The sequence below is a fragment of the Aristolochia californica genome, unplaced genomic scaffold, assembly GCF_029961685.1.
Source record: "Aristolochia californica isolate CCGP_79_NKW_82.1479 unplaced genomic scaffold, dmAriCali1.0.hap1 SCAF_3, whole genome shotgun sequence".
Taxonomy (NCBI): domain Eukaryota; kingdom Viridiplantae; phylum Streptophyta; class Magnoliopsida; order Piperales; family Aristolochiaceae; genus Aristolochia; species Aristolochia californica.
In genome coordinates this window covers 159,905-177,897 of record NW_027181992.1, presented here as the reverse complement: position 1 = coordinate 177,897, position 17,993 = coordinate 159,905, and the positions used below count along the sequence as shown (strand labels likewise).

At 38.4% G+C, this 17,993-nt stretch overlaps 1 protein-coding gene across 5 annotated transcripts in view; it reads left to right on the top strand.

The window, feature by feature from the left end:
• Positions 1 to 17,993, top strand: part of LOC137958563 (guanine nucleotide exchange factor SPIKE 1-like) — a 56,268-nt gene that overhangs the window by 25,308 nt on the left and 12,967 nt on the right. For all 5 annotated transcript variants that reach the window (XM_068805626.1, XM_068805625.1, XM_068805627.1 and 2 more), the window contains 7 exons: positions 120 to 264; positions 2,274 to 2,400; positions 9,992 to 10,185; positions 11,855 to 11,985; positions 13,662 to 13,737; positions 13,864 to 13,974; positions 17,067 to 17,249. In XM_068805626.1, coding sequence (XP_068661727.1) covers positions 120 to 264; positions 2,274 to 2,400; positions 9,992 to 10,185; positions 11,855 to 11,985; positions 13,662 to 13,737; positions 13,864 to 13,974; positions 17,067 to 17,249 — 967 coding nt within the window. The remainder of the gene's footprint in view (positions 1 to 119; positions 265 to 2,273; positions 2,401 to 9,991; positions 10,186 to 11,854; positions 11,986 to 13,661; positions 13,738 to 13,863; positions 13,975 to 17,066; positions 17,250 to 17,993) is intronic.

Genomic DNA, 17,993 nt, shown 5'->3' with positions numbered 1-17,993 from the left:
ATTTCTTGTATCTCGCAATGTAATCCATAAACAATGGCTGTATAGGTTTTCTTTAGTCATTGTCCCATTTTTGTATGAATACTTTTAGGTCCTTAATTGGTAGAAACTAAATGCAACAGGGTGCAGCAGGAATCGTCTGATGGAGCTGAAAGGAACCGTTTTCTTGTGAACTATGTTGATTATGCTTTTGATGATTTTGGTGGTAGACAGCCTCCAGTATATCCTGGCTTATCGACTGTGTGGGGAAGCTTGGCTCGTAGCAAGGTACATAATCAGATATGTGTTTATTAAAAAAAATTCTTATGTCTCCTCCTAAAAAAGGTATCCATTGTAATTGTTTGGTTGTTGCATTTTTTCTAGTGTTAGTTGTTACATTTTACATTATTATCTTGGGAGTAATTTCCAAATTCGGACCTAAATCTTGGTATAATTCCAATACAGACAATAGTATGTGTATACTCTTTTTTTTTTTTTTTTTTTTTTGAAATTTTTTTCCATGTTTCTTTCAGTTAGAATCAATTTGAGATTGAGTTGTAATATTTAGAATAAACTCTTGTTTTAGTATATATTTATGTTGGTGGGAATAATCTCACTAGGTTAATTTTAGGAAAAGTTATGTGATTGTTTGTTTGGAAAAAAAAGCCCCTAGCTTTGGCTAATCATTTTGGGATGGGTTTTGGAGCCAAATGTCCTTAGTCCTTGAAGAAGGTCAAGGGAATTCTTCTTACATAATTTAGCTAGACTGAAGATGAGAAAGAAAAAAAGAAGAGAAATGGAGGTTTGGATCTGAGTATTCCAGCATTTGGTGGCAAATTATTTGTGTAAAGTACCAGATTCAGGCTGACTTGCTTATCCAATCTCTCTTCTCTCTGGAAGGCAATCTCCTCCACTGCTGGAAATTTCTCACATTACTCTCTATTCGAGATCAGTTATAGTTGCTCTGGACTGTTTCCTGGCTCTCCAACCAAACTCTTGGTGCTGAATTTCAGCCATCTTCAGGCTGGCTCTGGACTTCTCCTGGTTGCTGAAGTAGCCGTAAGATCCTTCTAAAGGTGGCAGTTGGGTAATCTACGAACACTTCTTTTGGATCACATACTAGCAGAGATGGATCTACTCATATCAAAGCTGGATAAGCTGCACATTGGGTATGACAGGAAAGATAAGCTAAGTTAGATTGAATACCCCTCTGGAAATTTCTTTTTTTCCTCTTGCTACAGAACAGTTGCTGTGGAACCATCTGGGATCTGGATCTCCTTTCTCCCCTCTGCAGTTTCGAAGGTAATTGCTCCTTCAAATGTGAAGATGTTCCTTTGGTGCCTACTGAATAATAGAACTCTGGCTTATGACCAGTTTCAAAGACGTGGGATGAATCCTCCCAATCCCTGCTGAGAATTCTGTCTTAGTTAGCCAATGTCAATCAATCATTACCTCTTTAACTGCATGCCAAAAACTCTTTTTGAATTTATTTTGCAGCGGCCTTCATATTCAGCTTCCAAAGCTTGAAACCCTCCTTTGCTCATGATATTAGCAGCAGTTCCCTGGTTTCTATGGCAGGAAAGAAATGAATGTACCTATGCCCCTAGATTCTGTTCAAGTGGATGTATTATTGAAGGCCGCCCTGGGGACATTGAGCCATCTTCCACCACATCTCTGAAATTGTCTCCCTTTTCTACTGTTCATGGAATCATGTACTCGTTCGGCTAATTTTCTAGCTAATTTGCTGGCCAAGCAGGGAGCCTCTCTGTGTTGTAGTGGGCCTTGTAATTTTTGTGTTTGCTTAATAAATCATCCTCATCTCTTAAAAAAAATTGGAGGTATTATTGAAAAAACTCTTCATGCACTCTTACAGTGCCTAGGGAAGCTAATGCAGTGGCAGACCTTTTTGTTTGACGGGGGCGCATTTCAGGATTTCATAGTTGAATGTTTTTAATTTTGTACTTCATTTTTCTCCTTGGGGGTCTTCCCTCTTGCTTGCTGTTTCCTGTTTTCTCTTAATAACATACATCCATTTCAAAAAGAAAAGAAAGGATGAAGAAATGACTTTTCAGAAGGGTTTTACTGTCATAAGCTAATCTGGTAATATTTTGAAATATGACAAATTTATGGCCATATTTGGTTACAGGCTGAAGTTCTAGGCTTTGAAAACTGTTACTTGTGTTTCTTAAAGGGATTCTTTTTCTGTCATTATGAATTGGAGCAACTTTTAATTTTTATTTATGTTTTTTTAGATCTTTTGCTTTCCTGATCCTTGTGTTCCTTGGTTTCTTTTACAGGCTAAAGGATACCGAGTGGGACCAGTTTACGATGATGTCCTAGCAATGGCTTGGTTTTTCTTGGAGCTCATAGTCAAGTCTATGGCCATGGAGCAGAGTCGGCTTTTCTATCATAGTCTTCCTACAGGTAGGTCTTCATATGATACTAAATGATCTTAATGTTCAATACAGATGATATTTTTACTCTAATTTTGATAAAGAACTGACTACAGTGAAGGATTTATGGTGATACTTATATGTTGTGGCTTATCATGTAGTTTGAACTGCAATAGGAGATGCTTGGAGCAAATACCTTCTTAAATTATCTTAGTGCTTCAAATTGTTTAACTCCTTGAATACCTAATTCAACTTGTTCAAATTTTTGTCAGATGAGTAGAGAATCTTAAAAAAAGTTTCCCTTGCTTCAAACACATCCATAATAGGGAAATCTAGTGTATGATTTTTGCATTACCTTTTATCTACCTCTGGTACTTGTCAATGATTTCCGTCTTGGAGGTTTTTTATGAGATGTTCTGTATTTTTATTCAATTCCTTTCTAGCCTTTCTCAAAAAAATAAATCAAGATGTTCTGAATGATTCATGATAGTGAGGAGTCTCTTAACAAAAGTAACTGAGCAAATAAGTACCATTCAAGTTAATGGCATTCCTGACGGGTACAACGGGGAATTTTATAGAATCTGCTGGCCTACCCTGAGATTGGATAGTATATCCATGGTCTGCAGTTTTTATATTCCGGGAATCACCTTCAAAAGTGTCGGTGCCTCTCTTATTGCCCTGGTACCTAAGAAAGCTAGCGTTGAGCATCCTCATGACTTCAGGCCGATCAGCCTTGTCTCAAGTCAGTACAAAATCGTTTCTCGTATCTTGGCTCATTGTCTCAAGGTTATTCTTCCCACCATCATCCACAGGGGTCAAAGTGCATTCATTAGAGGTCGGCACATCCTTGATTCAGCTATGGCTGCTCACGAGATTATCGACCACTTTGCCAAACTGGGCCTAACGAGGTTTGTCCTTGAGCTTGATCTCGAGAAGGCCTTTGACCTGGTGAGCTGGTCCCTTGTAGATGACATTATGCACCGCATTGGCTTCGCAGACATATGGGGATTTTGGATTCGCAGTTCTTACTCTTTGCTCTTGAATGGCCCAATCTGCAGTTTCTTCTAGGGTTCTCGTAGCATTCGTCAAGGAGACCCCCTCTCACCACACCTCTTTTACATTATTACCGAGTACCTGTCGTCTATGTTCTACTTTGCTTGTAGTATCGGTTGGATCGAGGCTATTTTTGACTAGAGTTGTTCTGACATTCCCTTGCTCTAGTTTGCGGATGACACTATCTGTTTCGGTGTTGATACACTCGATAAGATCCGCAACATTAAGGCCGTCCTTGGCCTATTTGAGGTCAGTTCTGGTAAGAAGGTTACCTGGGGGGAGACAACCATCATGGGCTATTATATTGAGCTTTCCCTTCTTCAACACATGGCAAAGACTCTGGGTTGCTCGGTTGCAGTTACCCCTTCTCACTACTTGGGTCTTCCTCTTACTAACTGTTGGCCCAGAATGGGATTATGAGCCTTGGTCATTGAGTGGCGATTGTCCACTTGGAAGGGTAGGATGCTATCTAAGGCGGGTAGATTGACTCTCCTCAATTCGTGCCTTGCGGGTGTCCCAAACTATTTTCTATCTTTCCTGCCATGCCCCGCCTCCATCAGTCGGTGCATTGACATGATCAAGAGGCGCTTCCTATGGCGTGGCACTGGAACTGAGTTCCGTTACCACCTTGTTCGTTGGGATGATGTTTGTATGCCGAAGTCCTTGGGCGGTCTTGGGATCAGACGCACCAAGGAAATGGATCAGGCCTTGCTCCTTAAATGGTTCTGGAAACTCAACTCCCCCTCGGGAGCCTCCTGGAAGCCTATGGTGGCCTCTAAGCTTTGGCAGTAGACGCCACCTCTCTCCTATCTATAAGGCCATGTTTCATCTGTTTGCCACATTTCGTGATGCTATTAGGTTCTTCCTTGGGGATGGCTCTAGCCTTCACTTTTGGACAGATTGGTGGTCGGGCGATGGTCCTCTTGCCTCTTCCCACCCAGTTCTCTTTCAGATCACCTTTTGTCGTGACCTCTCGATCTCTGATGCGTGGAGGAACAACTCATGGAATCTTCGTCTGAGACGGGGCCTTACTGATGTGGAGGCCATATCTACTTGTGATATGATTGATGGTCCTGACAGTGTTAGGATTTGACCCCTGGTGACTTTTGTTTCCTGGAGGAACTGCTATTATGTCATACTTTGGTCCTCTCGGTGTTGCAGACTCGACCACTGCTGAGCTCTTTGGCCTTCTCCACGGGCTTTGTATTTGCCAGGATCACTTCAGAGGTCCATTGATCGTGGAGGGTAATTCCAAAGTTGTCATTGGCTGGTGCTCCACTGCCTCCTTCCCCCCGTGGCGTCACTGGTAGCTTTTTCTTGATATTATGGATAGTGTTTCCACTACCTCTTGTACTTGATCCCATGTTCTTAGATCAGCTAATTCGACTGCTGATTTATGTGCCAAATTGGGTCCCTCCCTGCAATCTCTTGTTGTTAGGGGAGGCCTCTCTTGATGTACTCGTTTACTTTCTTTCGTAATAAAATCATCATCAATTCAAAAAAAAGTTAATGGCCTTTCAAAAAAAAAAGTTAATGGCATTTATGATCTAATATTCCTACTTTTAGGTCAAAATGGATAGGAATTTGATGGCTGGTTCGGAGAACCAATTGACATTTTACTTTGTTTTTAAGACTAATGAATGGCTAAACGAGGGCTAGGGTTTATAGAAAGCTAAGACTTGAGTGGAAAAATTGTAAATAAAAAGCTAAGGGTCAATAATGCTAAAGAACACCTGTTGAAAGGTGCTGAACAGATTTCTAACTGAATCAAATCCATACAAGTTGAATGAAATGCAATTTAAGAAGAAATTGCCTGGCTAAATGACTTAAATAAGGCATATTCTGCACCCATTGGGTTTGATGCTGAAAATCCAGTCCAAAGCCACCCTGAAATTGAATTTTTTGACAGCTGAATAAGTTTTTGGAGGAAGCTAAACCAGGACCTGTAAAAAATTCCTTAGACGATTTATAAACAACTGGGAAATATGTTTTGTACTCATTTGTTCTGGATGAGGAGCATAGATCCCTTGATTTTGGAAATCAGTGTTAGAATTGAGAAGGATCTCTCCCTCAACTAGAAGGAGATATTTTGTAAAATTATAAAATTGAGAGAGGAAAGATATGAAATAGAAAGCTAGAGAGACGAATATGGTGGAGAAAGCTGTGTCAATGCAGCATCTTTGTTATTGGAAAAGTCGATTCCCTAACCTCTTTATTAATGCTTAATTGAATCATCACAAAAGAACACATTTACCCTTCATGACTTATTTGTCTATAACAGCTTATATGAAGATAAAAAAATTACATCTTTTGTCCACTACTAATAACAAGATAACCTAGACTAACTATAATGACCCAATTGCTTCCTTTATAATGACTAAAATACCCTTAATCTTTAACACTTTCTCAAGCTATGACATATGTGTCAAATTTTGGGGGGACTGGTGATGAGTCTTTGCAGAGCTCTTTTGGTGGCCTCTTTCGCTTATCTTTGCTGAGAGATATTACTATTGCCGAGGCTTGAAGTGATGGAGGATGGAACCTACACCCTTTGTGTGGTTTGTCAGATTCTCAGGCCTTGGATACTAGCCGTTTATTGGATTCTATTCAATCGTTGAGGATGCGTGCTCATGCATGTGACAAGTTAATTTGGTGGCCAGACAAGAGTGGCTCTTTCTCGGTCTCTTCAACCTACTACTTCATTAGAAGGTGGCTTTCCCACAGTGCTAAGCATGATATGGCCTTCACCTCTGGCGTCTATGTGTCCCTCCCAAAGTTAAATTCTTCATGTGGAGTGTCGGCCTCAACAAGATCCTTACGACAGATAATATTAGGTGGCGAGGGCATCCCTCGATTGATCCCCTTTGCTTGCTTTGCAGCATGATTGAGGAGTCGATCAACCATCTCCTTCTTCTTTGCCCCTTCTTGTGGCAGGTGTGGACCTCTATTCTTCGTTGCATTGGTTTACAGTTTTGTTTGCCTGTGGACCTGATTGCCGCTAGCCAGATGTTCCTTGGCATTGCCCTTCTTGGTCTAGGAAAGTTGATGATCTTTTCTTGTGCCGCCTTCATCCCGTGGGGTCTATGGAACAAGAGGAACTGCAGGTGCTTCAAAGCCAAGTTTGGGCATATTTCTTCTTGGCTGTACACCAAGAAGGCCTTCACCCCTTTTTTGGGTTCAGCTATTTGGGACAGCTGCCACTGCTTGGCTCACTTGCATGCTTACTCAGCCCGGTGTTCTCAAGTTAAAATTTGATGGCTCTTCTCTTGATATCCCTGGGAAAGCCGGGTTTGGTGGATTTTTTCGTGATTCATCATGCAACCAGATCATCTTCTTTGCTGGCTCTTTGGGAACTACCAATTCGACGACTATCGAGCTCCATGACCTCCTTTATGGGCTTCACATATTTTGTGACTACTGCAACGGTCCTATTCACTTTGAAGGGGATTCCAAGGTGGTGATTGGATGGTGTGCTCATGCTTCTGCCCCTCCGATGCGTCATTGGGATGTTTTCCTTGAGATTATGGATATTGTCTCCCACTTTGATTGTATTTGGTCTCACATTTCGAGATCCATTAATTTTGTTGCTGATGTTCTTGCAAAGCAGGGAGTTTCCCTCCAATCCCTTGTTGTTAGGGGTTTGCTCTCTTGAGCTTTTGTAGTCTTTTGTTTCCTTTTAATAGAATCATCCTTAGCTTTTTAGAAAAATTACCAAAATCTCGTCTTCTGAGGGCCTTTGTGCACATCTAATATGTTGTCTTGAAGTATGGAGTAACTATCTTTCCAATTATCACGATATTTCATATGAAATGGTAGTCCACCTTTATATGCATTGTTCTCTCATCAAATAAAAGGTTACTACCAACAAAAATTGCGGTTTAATTATCATACTTCAACACCATAGGATCTTCAGTGTCAAGTCTAAATTCTTTCAAAATTGACTTTACCCACATAAGTTCACTCTCAGTGGGATCTATCACACGGTATTCGACATTTGTACTTGAATGGGACACATTATTTTGTTTCTTACTCTTCTAGCTTTTGAGATTGCCTCGAACAAATACACAAAACCTTGGGGTATCGATGTTGAAACCAGCATAATCTGCATTAGAATATCCAACGACATCCAAGTGTGCATTGTAGAGCAACCCTTTGCCTAGAGCTCCTTCTAAATAATATATGATTCTATGCACTACCTCATGATGAACTTTGCGAGGATTTTCCTTAAATTGACTCATTGCACTTATAGAGAAAGAGATATTAGCTCTTGTCATTGTCGTAAAAATTAACTGACCAACTAGTCTCCTATACATTGTCTTCTCTTTCAATAAAGGACTCTCGTCATCAAACAAATTATGACCAACTTTCTTGGGTGTCTTTGCTGATCTAATTCCTAACAAGCTATACTTATTTAACATGTCAATAACATATATACGTTGTGAAGAGAGAGATAAGTATATTTCCTAGAATATGACAACAAAGGAAGGTGGCGATCAGGAGTGACACCGGGTGCTTGAAGGTTGTGGGATGCTGCTGGTCTGCATTGGCGACTGGTGGGCAAACGAGACGGTGGCTTTGATTTAGTGGCTGAAAGAGATGGAGAAAATGGTTGGCAAGTGGTGGCAACAAGAGAACAAAAGATTACTGGGAGAAAGATGTTGAAAAAGAATGAGAAAATGTTTCATTATGACCGAACGGTGTTGAAAATGTAAGAGTTGGGTGTGGAGTGGCAACAACAAATGGTGAGAAACAATCTTTTGTACGGTTCTGTTTGGTGGGGCATTCTTTTACTCAATAGTTCAAGGCTATTATATCAGAAGATGTGAATTGTGTTCGAAGCAAAGAAGCTTGGGTAGATAACTTTTATAGATGATTAATTTATTCTTTCATTGAAAATTTTGAAAAATACATCAAATACTTCAGACTTCTCATGAGGGAGGTACAACCTAGTAGCTCGACTGTAATTATATATAAAAGTTAAGAAATCTTTAAAACAAAATACACTGGGAACCATAGATGGCCCCTTACATGCGAATAAACTAGTTCAAAAGACTTCGACTAATTCATTTCTAGACATATTAGCAGCTTCAGGAACACTAGCGTTTGTAAACTATTTTTTCATACTTATCAATCACTGTGTTTGGACTTAACATTGTGTACACACTCTCTTTCTCCATTAATATTGGCAAGAAGACAACAATTTTTATTACAGGCAACATAGTGTTTTGTAAGAGGATCGAGTATATTGGAGTTGACTGTCACTCTATAAGAGATGTTGTGTTGTTTGCCAAGATTTTTACACTTTTTGTGTGATCATCTGAGCAAGTAGGTGATGTCTTTCACCCAACCTCTCCAAGGAAAGAGTTTACTATTTCATACAAGTTGGGCTTAGTAGGCACATATGCTCTAGCTTGAGAGGGAGTGCAAGTGACGAAATTTAGAAGGGCGGTGCTGTAATTCTGTTTCTCTATGGGTTTCTTTACAATATGTAAGTTCGCAAAGGTAGTTTAATCCATTTTCTCTCTCCTTCTCTTTTATAAATTCATACATTCTATAAAAAAAGGTAGTTTAATCCATGGTGTTGCGACGTAAAATTGAGACCTGACTTAGGGCCCTAAAATTCTGAGATAGACTGCCTGAGTTGACCTGCGACATGAGTGGACTCGGGGCAGGTCGGGCCATTGCAAAAGAATTGAGTTTAACTCCAGACCTGATCCGCTTAGACTAAAATCTGAGCTGACCCAGCCTAGTCGTGGGTTGACTTTGCAAGTCATAACTCCATAGTTTTAGTCAAGTCATTAAGGTTAACACAATTAAAGAAAGCTTCATCATGAAGTTCTCTCTCTTATACATATCCTTCCCAACCTTCATAGTGCAACAGCACCTGACTTGTACACAACATTGACATAACCTATTCTACATGTTGACACACTAGTCCTCACGTTCAGACAGGGATTCTACTGCCCTTTTTGCCTTGGTACACACGTGTAGTCTGTCATTCCACACTTTGCTCCCTTTTAAAATCTTCTACTGTTTGTATTTGAAATAAAAAAGAGATGCTGTAAGCATTAGAATTGGGGCAGTTGTGTATTTCATTTTTTTGTCATCTTAAAAGTTTCATAAGTTTTATATGTCATCCAAGTATTTAATAAACTTTGTAATTATTGTCTAACTGTGAATCATGGAGATGCGATTGTGCTTTTCCTAAGAATGGATACACTTTCATGAATATTTAGAATATTCCAATTTGAATATTTCAACCAGAGCCCTTTAACTGTTCTCGCATTGAAGTGGGCAATTTTCCAGCTATCTGAAATATAAAGTCATCTGTTGGAAATAAGACATTTGTTTTGAATTGAAGATTCTACTAGAAATGACTCTTGTTCCTATGTTGTTCTTTTAGGTTGTTTAGTTTTTCACTCTTTCAGTTTGGCCCAATTAGCTCTGTTGTGGATTTTAAACCCTATGTATTTTTTTAATCTTGTAATTAATTTTTTTATACAAAAAATTAGATTCCAGTATTTTTTGTGTGGATGTAACTCTTTTTCTGCTTTTTCTATTTGATGTAGATGAGGAAATTCCACCACTTCAACTGAAAGAGGGTGTGTTCAGATGTATCATGCAGCTGTATGATTGCCTTCTAACTGAGGTGCATGAGCGCTGCAAGAAGGGATTAAGTCTAGCGAAACGGTTAAATAGTAGTTTGGCGTTCTTCTGTTATGACCTTCTCTCTATTATAGAGCCCCGCCAAGTTTTTGAGCTGGTATGTTTTGAAACTGAGAAATCATCTTTTGCTGTTGTTATTGGCTGCAAAGCTGGTGTATGGACAACTAGTCATGTGGGCTCTGCTTCTATGACTGTTATCTCTTATCCTCATTGTATCAGTGAATCTGCTGGCATGGTTTCATTTTAAAAAAAATCTCTCTGTCAAATAAAAATAAGTTTATTGCTTGCAGATTTGCAAGCCCATAGGTGAGCAATGTAGTTGATGTATCTTCTAGAATTTTTTTTGACTATATCATAATTGTTGGGATTAAAAGTCACCTTCGAGTGTTGAAATTCTGTAAGAAAAGAAGTGGATGGATGAGGTAGGCTAAAAAGGGGATGAATCGAAAGATAGCGAGAAAAAAGAGATGAAAACTTTGAGACATGAGAGAATGTGGAACTATTGAGCTGGTTTGCAGTGGCTTTGGTTTCAGTCCGCAGGGCAACTGAGACCACAGTTCAATTAGGTCTCTTAAACATACTTCAATGTCTTAGTTATTTTACTTTTCTTTCTACCTACACAGTACTTTCTGGAGAAGAATATAGGTACTGACTCTCATAACGTTGCAATAATCTGCTTGTCTCAGATGATATCTTACTCAAAAAGCAAACAAACAATATAGAAAATAAAATTGGTTACTAATCCGATATCATGTGCTTAAATGTTTACCCTCGCTGAAAGCTGTGTGCCTCCAAATGATGTTCAAGAAGGCTTAAGAGCTGCTTTGTCTTTTGAAGACAAAATGGTAGGTGGTATTGGGATTTAATATTAATTAAAGCAAGCATGGCCAGTGTCAATTAATTGGTAATGTCAAATGCTTGACTATTATAGTCATAGGACTCCTGATGTATAAGTAAATCAGTAGTATCCTGCAAAAATGCCTTTGTGGATGTTTTGAAAAAATAACCTCCCAAGGAAGAAATAGATACTTCCCATGGAGGAATGTCAATAGTTTAATGCATCTTATTGTCTCATAAGCAATGAAAATCATTTAATCTTAGTTTTTTCTGCAAAGGAAAATGCATTTTTTTGTTATATTTCCGTGTTTCACTACTATGATGTGCACAACATTATATTACTTAAAAGTACACTTATTATCTTTACCATGAGAAGCAGCCTATTCAGGTTTCATCTTTCATTGCTATTTAGTTGAGAAATATCTATAAATCTCTTCTCCTAGCGGCAATGGTAGGCTCTTGCACTTCAAATTCACTTTTCCGTCATACAAAGTGAGACTATGGTATATTTTCTAGGAGTAGGTGCCTTCTTGATTGTTGGTCTCTGAGGTACTGAATTTCCTTGACGGGCAATTACATTTACTGCTTCTGCCTTTGGTTTAATGGCTATATTTGGAGTTCCATAATTTGAGGTCTAGGCTTGTGTTATGTATGTTAGACATCTTGTGTGTGTGTGTGGGGGGGGGGGGGGGGGGGGGGGGAGCAGTTCTTTGTTAGTGGGGATAGTCCCACGTAGATAAGTGTTAAGAAAGATCTTATGGTTATTAGTTGGAAATAACCTTCTAACTGCAGCTAGTCATTTTGGGATGGATCTATACCTAACTTAACATATTTTGTTAATTTAGAACTGTTGAAGAGATTCAGCCGCTCTTGCAGCCACTGTTCCTTGTTATTATCTTGTGAGTAAAAAGACTTCTTACTTTTTGCAGGTCTCTTTGTACATGGACAAATTCGCTGGTGTCTGCCAATCCATTTTACATGACTGCAAGCTCACATTTTTGCAGATAATATGTGATCACGATCTCTTTGTGGAGATGCCTGGGAGGGATCCATCTGACAGGTACCATTAGATTGGGAGATTCTGTTTTCTCTGAACATCATGAGGAGTCTATCTAAATAACACTTTTACTATCCTATCACAAATGACTCTATTTTTTATTGTTTCAAGGCTGCTTTAGAAGTTCAGCAAATTTGCATTCAACTAGTATCTGATCTTGAAAGAATTGCTATGGTTTCTGTCTTGGTGTCTTATAATCCGTCCTTAACTTAAAGGAACCAGGGACTGAAGAGGAAAATTGATGAGTTTCTGTGGAAATTTCTTTCTGAGATGAGGGTGATGCAACACTTACTTATGTGGAGGATCTAGCTGAGGAATAACTATGGACAAGAGATCACCCTAAAGTCATTCATGTTTATGGAAGAAGATGGAAGAAAAAAATTTCAATTACAAGAAGCTTGAATTTTCTAGTTTAGGCTTAAGTTCCAAGAACAGAAAGTCTCTATAAATTGAACTTTCCTATTTCAAGCTTGTTGAAATTAGAAGTTTCATTGGACAAGCCACCTGCTGGTTCTATGGGAAGCATCACTGAAATAGCAACTTGCTATTTAGGTTAAAAGCACCACTTAAAAGCTCTTTTCAATTAGTAGTTTCTTTATTTTAATTTGGGTCATTGTTTCTAAAATAAGGAAGTATAAAATTAGCAACTCTGTAGATTAGAAGTTGTTTTCTATTTTTGAGTTTCTTGTTCAGAAAGTACAGCTAATTTAGTAAGGCCTAATTAGAGTCTATTTCCTGTAATGGGCAGCATAGGTGTTTTATTGACTTATATGCCTATAAAAGGCCTTCATAGATAACATACATTTGAATTTTGCTATTGAATATATTTTGTTTTCTCCTGGATAAACTTATGTTTTTTGTTTTTCTTTGTTTGCTATTTTTCTTAATAGCTGCAGGAACCCTACATTCGGTCCTTCATGTTTTACCCATCAAACTTGAATTCAGATTGTAATTTTCTTGTTACTGAAATCTAAATTACCCATATTCTAGAGAAAGCATTAAATTTTGTTGTTCCTTGAATCTAAACCACTGTATTGTGTCTAAGTTAGATGTCTAAATTAAGGATATTAAATCCTGTAACCTCTTTCCTGATGAACTGGTAATTTTGTCCTTTAAATATCCTCCTGAAATTTCGTAGATGTTTTCTTTTAAAAAAATGGGTTTATCACTGGGAAAGACGACAGGAACAAAGAGAGTTATAACCTTATTAATTGAACGTAAACAATTTTGTTAAAGTTGGGTTTTGGTCATCCGTAAATGACTTGCAAAAGTTAAGAGGTCTTTTCCCAACTAATAACCTAAGAATTTTTCCTGAAATAAACCGATGTGGAGTTATTCCCTCTTACCCTCAACATAACTGGACAATAGACCTGTGACGTGAACAATATAAATTGGTATGAACTAGGCCCCACGGAGTATATGCTTTGCTTTGATTCCATATTAATGTTGGTTTTAGGTCTATCCCAAAATGACTGACTAAAGTTACGAGGCCTTTCCCATTTTTTAACAATAGTTTTTTTTTACATTAACTTACGTAGGATTATTCCCTCCAACAGATTTAAATTACTGATTTCAATACAGAGGTTGTGTCTGACTTTATGCATCTTTCTATATTGTTGGATGCAAAGTCTTATCAGTGTGCTGAAATTTCCCACTGTTCTTTGTCTTAATTTGCACAGGAACTATCTTTCATCAGTGTTAATACAAGAGCTTTTTCTTACATGGGATCATGATGATCTGTCTCAGCGAGCCAAAGTGAGTCATCACTTTATTGGTGCTTGGTCTTGATGAAAGTTATGGTCTTATAGATATCTATTTTACTTCTGTTATTTTTTCAATATTTGTCTTTCTTTTGAAATTTATTTGTTTTTAATCTTGTAGGCTGCTCGAATCTTGGTAGTTCTTATGTGTAAGCATGAGTTTGATGCTAGATATCAGAAGCACGAGGACAAATTGTACATTGCTCACCTTTATTTTCCACTAGTCGGACAGGTGCAAATCTTTACCTATATTTTCTCGTAAAGTGATGTGTTATGAACTAGTGTAAAGAAAATTGTAACATGATGTTTTGTGGTTTCCTTTGCTTTAGGAGCTTGGAGACCCCATTTTTATGGCAAAAGTAGATTTTTTACTTCAATAATTTGTAATGTTATGAAGCTGGACCTGGTTACCAACCTGGAAAGGTGGTCAGGTCTGGTTGAACACGGGTTAGCTGTGTTTGACTTGGTGTTGATATCATAAGACATCAAGTTTAAAATAAAAAATTCACTTGTCAGAAAGAGGGTGAGCTTATGCTTTGACACCTGTATTATATAGTGGTGTCAGGGAGAGGGAAGCTTTGCTGAGAGGGTGGGGGAGGAGCTTCCGCTTCAAAGAATTAAGGGAAGGAACCATGGTTCCCTAGTCCCTCCTTTTTTTGTTTGCTGATCATGGACGGCCTGCCCCCCTCCCCTTTCCAGTGTTGAACCTCAGCACAATGGAGGAGAACGGGGCGACCTAATGCTTCCAATTTACTGAAATAAGTTGAGGAATAAGTCTGGAATACGAGTACCTAACCTTTATCGTCTCTCTCTCTTCTCTTTTTCTTTCTTATATTTTTTATTTTTTATTTTATTTTTAGGAAGATGCTATTACATTAAGAAGCTAAAAGGTAAACATACAAGAATCAAGAAGGGAAATCTTTAACGATGAGAGATTGAAGAGATACCCCATTTTTAGCTAAAGAGTCAGCTAGGTAATGAGCTGAACTAAGGAATCAAACTCCATTTACAAACAAAAACTTTAGCTTAATCTTGAATTTCTTAAAAACTAATCCAATGCTGCCATAGGGGAGATTTCTTGCCCTCACACCAACTAATCACATTTTTTGAATCCCCTTCAACATAAAGTTGCCCTTGAAATTTGTTCTGAAAAATATGTAGGCCTTATCTAAGAGCAAGAAGCTCCGCTGGAGTAGAATCAGAGATACCACTATGTCCTGAAAAGAGATCAAGATTCTACCATAAGAATCTCTAAATACACAAACACCTGAAGGACTAGGATTTCTCAAAAATGATCCGTCAATATTCAATTTGATGAGATGGGAGGCTAGTGGAGAGCATTCAAACAACCTTGGAAGAGAACCTGATTGACGTAAGGCAATATGAGCCCAGTTATTTCTCAGCATGTCACCAGAAATATCATTATATAACTCCAAAGACTTCTGCTAACTTATGATTTGAGAGAAAACCTTCATAGCCAGAGATTCCCATGAAGAGGACTTGCTGAAAATGCTAGAATTCCTTTGTGGCCATATTATCCAAGGAATGAAGAATAAACAAACTTGCATCATGATCTTCCCACATAGGAAATGAATGCCAAAACAAAGAGAAAATAATTAAGAAATAGATGCTGGAATACCTAAACTTATCTGAAAAGCCCCAAAGAATCTGGTCCAAACACCAAGGATATCTGCAATGGAGCAAGGGATTGATTGTTTCATTCTCAACTCCGCAAAGCAAGCATTAAAGGGCTAGATATAGCAGCACCATGACAAAGCAGACTATCATGGGTGAGAGTATTCCCATGAAGAGCACTCTATAAAAAGAATTTAGCTTTCAAAGATCCAGATAGACCAGGCTGAAGCGACTATATGATCAGAATTAGTTTCAGCAATAAACATGCAAGATGACACTGAAAAAAGCTCCACCAGCATCGGAAATCCAGATAAGTTTATCATTCTGAGACCTTTGAATATAGATATCATCCAGATTGCATATGAAATCAACAAACTCCATGGGTTCATCATCATTAAGTTCTCGTCTGAAGAGATGATGTTCTTGAAATTCCCTCTGAAATTTTAGCTTGTTGATGACAAGCAAGATGAAATAACCGCTGATATTTCACTTTAAAGGGAGACTCAAGAAACCAAAGATCAGTTCAAAAACCAATGGAGAAGCCCAAACCAGCATGAAAACCGAATATTCTCAAGGGCGGGGGGGGACCAGCTTGAAAGCCAAATATTCTCGAGGGGGGGGGGGACCAGCTTGAAAACCGAATATTCTCGAGGGGGGGGGGGGGTGTTGCTCCTCCCCTGCAGTGTTGGAAGAAGGGGGAGGGGGGTCCCTTTCCCTGGTGATCCCATGAGGGAAGTTTTCACCGTGTGACCCAGTCATGTGCTGACCTGGCTGGGGAGCCATCTAATCATCAAAACTTGGTTTGTCAAATGAGTTTTGATTGGTTCATTGCTGTATCAGACTTGGAGATGGGTCAGGTTCCAGATTAACCTGGTTCAATCGGCCGGTTTGGTTCAGTCCAGATCTGATAACACTAATAATGAGTTAAGACTGATTAAATGCTATTCTCTTGTGATTTGTTCAACTCAGAGACTTTTTTCTCTTTTCTCTTAAGTTGTCATGACACAGTCAGTTGCTGCCACATCATGCTTGCCAAAATTTCAATTCAAGGTACCAGTGGATTTAAGAATCTTGGCTGTATCTTACTGAGTGTTATGCATGCTTGTCAGAGCACAATATAGATTCTATGAAGCAAGGTTGCATTGTTGAATACTGATGACACATGGGAGGGCATATTTCACTAAAAAAAAAAATAAAGATGAGAAAAACCAACTAGGAGTCTGGATCATTTTGGAACATAACATTAGTTGGATCCAGGTGCTTTCCCTTTCTAGTCGATCTTTTCTGCTAAAACTTTTGGTGTTTGAAGAATCAATAAGCTGTAGAAGTTTCCTATTTGCCTTTGGTTGGCCAGTGGAACTGCTTTTTTTGGCCAAGCAGAAAGAAACATCTAAGTCAGGTTCTTCATGTGTTGTTGTATTTATGTTAATGAGCAGCAAGTTCATGCTTGAATTAGTTACTGCTTCTTGAGCTATGCAACAGTGGCTGCCTAAGCAGTGCGGCGAGAATAGGTTAATAAATGCATAAATATGAATTCCCCCCTTTTTTTACTGACATATTGGTATGTCTGTCATGCCTGTTGCATTTTCCTTTTTCCCTAAACATATTTAAGTAATTGAGATGTGATGCAATGTTGTTTATTCTTATTTTTACATTTTCTCTAATTTTTTTTGCTTTTGTTGATGACAGATACTAGATGAGATGCCAGTATTTTATAACTTAAATACAGTGGAAAAACGTGAGATTCTGGTTGTCATGTTGCAAATTTTACGTAATCTTGATGATGCTTCTCTAATCAAAGCATGGCAACAAAGTATCGCTCGCACCAGATTATTTTTCAAACTTCTTGAGGAATGCCTTAATCTTTTTGAGGTTTGTCTCCAGAAAGCCAGCTTTATATTCCAATAATGTCTGATAGGCTGAGTGGATTTACCTTCAAACTGAAGAATGATCAGTTAAATGTCTTATTGTTATAATGTTTCCATTCTTGTAAGTTTCATGTCAGTTGGTGTCTGTTTCAGTTGGCAACGGAGTGAATCGACGAAGAAGTTGCTTACTAATTGCTGGAAGCTAAAAATCCCCATCTGTAGTAAAAAAATCTTAATATTAACATATGTGGGGCTATTCTCACTAATACTCTCCCTTATATTAGGCCTATAAAATGAACAATGGGTGTAAAACATGGACAATACAAACGAGGTACTAACCAAATGGGGCGCCTATCTAGGCCAAATAGAATCATTGTCCTGCTTTGATACTATGTTAGATTTAAAAATTTTGGGTTTAGAGACTCATCTCCTTATTTATAACTTAGTCAATTGTAAAAACTATAATTATGTCCATGCTGCCCTTGAACCCTAGGAATCTAGTTTGCATAGGAAAATACTTTAGTAGAAAACTAAATAAACTCAAATTACAACTTCCAACACCTCCTGAAGCTGGGCTGTATAGCTTCAGCTTGTTATGAAATATCTCACATTGTTACCCATTTTAAGCATAAGAAAAAAAAACACACTTGGAATTGCTACGTGGCTTCAACTTTGAACTTCCTCTTGTAGGTTGGTTTTTGAACTAAACTTCATTACTGCTGGTATTCTTGTAATCTTTCTTCTTCAA